The following is a 6147-nucleotide window of genomic DNA, read 5'->3' on the forward strand; positions in this document are numbered from 1 at the left end:
GGTAGCAAATAACAAGATTTTGCCTCATGATAATTTTGTTAAGATGCAAGATCTACCAGATAAGTCCTGTTTGTTTTTAGCAGATCTTGAGTCAGCTACTCATCTTTCTATAGTAAATTTTGCATTTCAATATTTATCGTGTTCCGGAAGTATTGTTTGTAGGAGCACAGTGTGATGAAATAATACATTGATCAGCTAACAGTTGAACTTTTTCATTAACCAAAGCCGTCTAATAATATTGAAGTTCATAGTTTTTGTCAAACTTTTTTTTTTACCTCAGACAATAAAACTGGCTGTAGCTTAAGAAGCGGTACTTTAATTAATTAATATTAAAAAATGTTTCTTTCTGTCATTCAATCAATGTTTCTGAATACAAACTTTCTATAACATAAATTAAGCTTCTAGGAGTATAATCTGTTTGACGCAAACAGATATGGCATAAATAGGTATCCATACACTTTGCTGAAAACTTGCTTACTTCCTCTCATTCTTGGAGTAGAATCTCAGGACCACATAGAAGAAAAGTCGATAGAGCACACCCCAGGCAAGGAGGATTGCAACATCTATCCAGAGGTTATCAATTTTGATATCCATGGTGGAGAGCACGTCCTGGCCTATCAAGGGACATGTTGTTGTGTTCAACTGCAGACTGTTGTGAAGGTCGCTTAGCTTGATTTCTCCCAGAGGTCCAGGTGAAAGCTCATTTTGTGTGCCAACATAGCAATGGCTTCCTTTGAACTCATTCACAAGCAATGCCTCAAATGGATACTTGATCGCGGAGATATAATGGAGCCAACTCCAGGCAGCAGGGATCTTTGTCCGCTTCAGGAAGAATCCACAAGTGAGGAAGAAGAGTGCTGTTGTCGCAATCACGACAGCATAGCCAGTGATGTAACTTGGAACAAGTGCACTGACCAGCATCACATAGGCATTGGTTGTTATGAGTGATGCAAACAGGATGATCCAGAAATTAGCCAGATTGCTTTTTAAATGGAGCATGAACTTTGTGATTACTGCAAAGGTGAAGCCCTGAACAGCAAAGAATGGAAGATAGACAATAAGGGAGGATATCACATAGGATGAAGCACGGTATGCATTGTGGGACCTTTCACGGATGAAAATGAAGCGCTCCTGGATGAATGTGGGAACAGCATCGTTGGAGGAGAAGAAGACAAGGCAGACTGCAAAAATGTAGAAATTGAGGATGCGGTTTATGGTTGGGAAATCCGCATTGCTGAGGCGGTGGAACAACGTCGAAAGGATGAGCGCCATGACTGTGAGAACAATCTCACGGGAGAGGAATAGCTCTGGTGTGCGCACTACATTCAGTGCAGTACGCCATGAAAGTACAGCGACCTCCCTGAGCCAAGGATTAGCAAACTTGGGCCCATCCTCTGGAGCATCCAGTGGCTCAAGATCAAGCTGGTACTCCTGGTAGGTTGGCTCTTCTGGCTTGAAAACTGGTTCATGGGGAGATGGAGGTGGATGGTGTGGCGTAGCCACACGGCTGTGTTGGTAGCTTGACATTGGGGTCCTAGATGGTGTTCGAGCTGGAGTCCATGTAGGCCTACGGTGTGGTGTCCCTGCGACACCATTGTAGACCCAAACTGAGAAATCCTTGTAGAATTGTGAAGCTAGTCTTGGGTTGTAGGTTGAGGTTCTGGTATGCATCGGTGTCTGTGACTTCCTCTCAAGAGAGTTGTCGAAATCTTCCTCCTCGTCATCGATAATGTAGGACTCATAGTTTGAGAACGGATTTGCATGGGGTGTTGCAGTTGTGATGGAAAACTGGTTGCTTTTGAGCCGGATTTGTCGGAACTGCACTGACTTCTGGTGTGGTGTCCTTGGTGTCTTCGGCATTGGGGTTTTTGCAGCTTCATTGGGTTTGCTGCCATCCCTCTGGTAGGCAACTAAAGGCTCAAGTCCAAGTGTTGATTCATCGTACTCCTTGATGACATCCAAGAGATACTCAATGCTGTTCTCGCCATCAGGTACTGTTCGGCCAAATCCAGCAAGGTATGTGGGAAGTGTGTTTGGACTGCCTTGATAGATCAACCTTCCTCTGCATTAAGTATAGTAACTGGTTAGAATGATATGAGGAATAGTACAGAACTGGTCAGTATGTAACTGTCCATTCAAAAACTTAATTTTGGAAGTGATTTAATGTTGAAACAATGAAAGGCTTCGGTTTTTTTTTTCTAACCTTGCGAGGATGACAATTCTGTCAAGAAGCATCTGAATCCTGAAAGATGGCTGATGAATTGTCATTAGCACAATGCTTCCCCCTCTCGCAATTTCCTTCACTTTCTCGACCACACTGTATGCACTGGTGGAGTCGAGGCCGGAGGTTGGTTCGTCGAGAAATAGCAGAGACGGGTTATGGATTATGTCTATGCCAATTGACACCCTGCGGCGTTCCCCACCGGACACTCCTCGTACCCCTTCGTCCCCAATGTATGTGTGCGCTGTTGTCTGTTATTGGACATTCAGGTATGGTTATCAAAGATGTCAGAAATCTTCTCAGGTGTGATTTTCATGAAATTCTAGGGGACCAAATCTTATTATATTCTTATTGTGCTGATTTGGTAAAGCTTAGATTGCGAAAAACGATGAATATATTTTTGGAAGCTTTGGTTGATTACAGATTTATTTGTCCTACTATTGGTAAGTTTAGCCGCATATTAACATGAAGTTAGAAGGTATAGGAATGGATACAATGTAGTATTACTAAAATATCTAGAATGGAAAGCTTGAAACATGGGGTTTGACAATTTTGGATCTAGTCATTTACATAATTCATGTCACTTGTATTTATTTTCAGTGAATAATACTCCATCCAATCCAAAATACATGATATTTTTGACTTTTTACTATCTTTGATGTGCAACTTTGATCACTATTTTTTATTAAAATATAGTTATAATATGTAATAAAAATATAATCTTATGAAAGTATTTTTTATGTAAATCTACATGTATGATTTTTATGTTTTCAAACTAAATATTTTATAAGTTATTAACGGTCAAAACTTTAAAAGTTTGACCAGATTTTAATCAAAGCATCAAGGATTTTAGAAAGTTGGAACAAAGTTGGTTAAGAAGGTACATTACCTGCAAACCAAGCTGCTCAATGAGCTCCCACACCCTGTTCAGCTTCTCAGCCCTGGAGAGGGATGGAGAAAGCCTGACCTCGGCTGCAAACCGAAGTGTCTCCAGCACCGTCAGCATCGGAAACAGCTGATCATCTTGCATCACGTAAGACGAAATCTGCTTCATGTAGCTCGTCGTCACCTGAACAGAGTTTCAGTTCAGTGCAAAATTGGAGACATTCATCGAACATGACCTTCTACTAAAAAATGCGATGGAACATCGTTGTGGTAGTGATCTTACAGGACGGCCGTCCACGCTGACGGACCCCTCGAGGCTTCCCTTGGCGATCCTCCCGGCGAGCGCATCGAGGAACGTCGACTTGCCGGCGCCGCTGGGCCCGAGGATGGCGGTCACCTGGCCGCGGAGTGCCTGACCGGAGATGTCGTTAAGCAGGTACACCTCCTTCTTGACCTTGACCCCGTCCTTCTTCTGCTTCTTGATGACGCTGTAGGAGAGCTCCTTGAACTCCAGCCCCTGCCCAGGGAAGCTCGTCAACTTCTGTCCCGGCGCCGGCGCCGGCAACGACCGCACGGGGACCGCGCCAATAACCCCGCCGCGGTGCTGCTTCCCGCGCGTATCCGTGGCGGCGTCGAGGAGGCTCTCCAAGCTCTTGTTCCGCTCCGTCCGCCGCGCGGGCATCTCCGACGCTGCTGCCGCCCTCCGCGCCTCGCCCGGACGCTCTGCCGTCCTGTGGGTAGCCGGCATCTCGGCTGCTGCTCTCCGGGCTCCGGTCGCCGCCTCGCCGCCACCGGCTCTCCGAGCGCCCACAACCTCGTGCTGCTGGCGCTGCATGGTTGTGTAAGCTTGCGGTGCTGCTTTGCTGGTCTACTTGGTCTTATAGTTGGGACGTGTCAGTGTCATGCATACATAGGCCGTCGCTGTCGCTGTCGCTGCAAACAAGGGAGTTTCTGAGAATGCGATGTTGTGTTGGCCGTGCCCGAACACGGCCAAGAATGCGGTGGTTTGTCAGGTTTTGCGGCTTTGGAGGTGATGTTTCCTCCGGCCTTGGTTTTGCAGGAGGTGCTTTGGTGCATAGCTCGGAGTCGTTGAAACAGAGGCGGATTTGCAAAGGATGTGTGACAGTGTGCTTGGCTGCTTGTGGTTTTGTTTATGATAGGGGGAAAAAAGGAAGATTACATAGTCTCTCTAGTTACACGTACGCTTGGCATGGAAAATTTTGGTTTTAATTTTTAAGTTTTGGCATGGCTTACCCAGTGTGTGGTTTCCGGGCACCAGGAATTTCTCTAGAAACACAGCGTGTCATAACTCATAGAAACAAGTGGTGCTAGCGTGCTGTCGCTCAAGTATTCTTCTGCCTGTTGTCATCGTCCTTCGCCTAGAGTTGGAAACTTAGAGCACGTTTAGTTGGAGGGTTTTCCATTATTAAAAAAATCATTTGGTTCGAGGAATCAACTCATCATAGGTTATCTTATGAATTTTGATGAGACGGGACTATTCTTCACTATTACACTCACAATACGCTTACCAAGGATGAGATGCTGATAGATCAACACATTATATTTCTCAAACCAAATAAGTGAAATAATCCCCATCATATGAGGAACGGTAACGTCCTAAGAGAATTATGAATTAAGACACGTTGAAGTTCTATAAAGGATATGCTCCCAGCCAGTACATCTCTTTCAATCACGGCTCTTGAGCTACCAAGTCACCAAGATAAGGTCTCAAGCACGATGAGTCACCAAACTACCAAAGTAAGATCTCACCACTAGCATCTCTTTTGGTTATTTGTCACCGTGATCACTTTGGAGCTTAAGCCACTAAGGCAAGCGTTTCCGTATCTCCGTACACGTGTCTTGCCACCGCTTCACACAAAATCAGAGGGTTAACAAGCTTGAGCTATCAAGACCCAAATTGCCGGTGAGTCACAAAGACTCCAAAGCGCCGACGTACCACTCAGTATAAGCTAGGATCATTCTTTGATCCCTTCTTCAAGCTACAGCACCTAGCTACAACTCACTCTCGGCCTATAAGCACTAAACACTCTCTAATCTTATGCTTAATCGTTTTGCATGATCACTTTAAGTATTTTGGTGGCTTAGATGTCTTCTCAAGAGTGTATGAGCTTTCTCTAGACTCCAGCAGTATGCCACATATCAAATGACTGAGTGGAAAGGTATTTATAGCCTCAAACTCGCCAACTAGCCATTTTTCTAGTGGTTCAGAAAAGCTGTTAACACCGAATGATCCAGTGAGAATAGTAGTACTAATATGGATCATCCGGTGAGCACAAACTCAGAAACTAGCTATTAAAACTCTATTCAAAGCCTTTGTAGACACCGGATATTCCGATGTGCCTTCAAATCCATCACTAAACCTTCCGATGAGTTATCTTCAGCCACATCGTGCCACTTCTTCTCTGTGTAAAATACTCCGGTGCATTCATCTATGAGATCACCAGACTATCTGGTGAGTTGATCTTTATTCTTCAGCAATTTGCAGTCGTCTCTGCAAGAAATGCTCCAGTGCCATACTCCTGTGTGCACAAACCAAACACCTGACCTTCGAGTAGATTGATTTTCAGTCTTCTGCACTCACATTCTTCTCTACAAGAAATGCTCCGGTGCTACCCAGCATAGATCACCGGACTATACGGTGTGGTTCTCAGCATTCTCCTCCTTTGTAAGAAATACTCAGGTTAGTTCAACACACATAGCACCGAACTATCAGGTGAGGCTATCAGCCTCTGTGCACAATGCTCCATGAGTACAAACTCTATTGTACTGGACTATCCGGTGAGGTCAATTCTACTGAGACTTCTCTAATTCAATCAAACTTTATCCTCGCTGCGGTGGCTTCTTGATGTATTGCATCCATAAGACCTACTAACATATATTTTGACAAACATGTTAGTCTCAATGACTATGTTGTCATTAATCACTGAAATCACAATCATAATCTAATAGAGTCATTTTCATTACATATTACCATTCCACTACTCAAACCAATCTCCCATTGATAGACATCATTTACGCTC

At 44.3% G+C, this 6147-nt stretch overlaps 1 protein-coding gene across 1 annotated transcript; it reads right to left on the minus strand.

The window, feature by feature from the left end:
* Nucleotides 1-441: 441 nt before the first annotated feature.
* On the minus strand, nucleotides 442-4046 carry LOC133895851 (ABC transporter G family member STR-like). Its single transcript, XM_062336371.1, has 4 exons — nucleotides 3390-4046; nucleotides 3111-3290; nucleotides 2204-2472; nucleotides 442-2062 (listed from the first exon to the last, which is right to left on the minus strand). The coding sequence occupies exons 1-4, from the start codon at nucleotides 3939-3941 to the stop codon at nucleotides 475-477; spliced, it is 2589 nt and encodes an 862-aa protein (XP_062192355.1). The 5' UTR covers nucleotides 3942-4046; the 3' UTR covers nucleotides 442-474.
* Nucleotides 4047-6147: the final 2101 nt, after the last annotated feature.

The sequence above is a fragment of the Phragmites australis genome, chromosome 16 (assembly GCF_958298935.1).
Source record: "Phragmites australis chromosome 16, lpPhrAust1.1, whole genome shotgun sequence".
NCBI lineage: Eukaryota > Viridiplantae > Streptophyta > Magnoliopsida > Poales > Poaceae > Phragmites > Phragmites australis.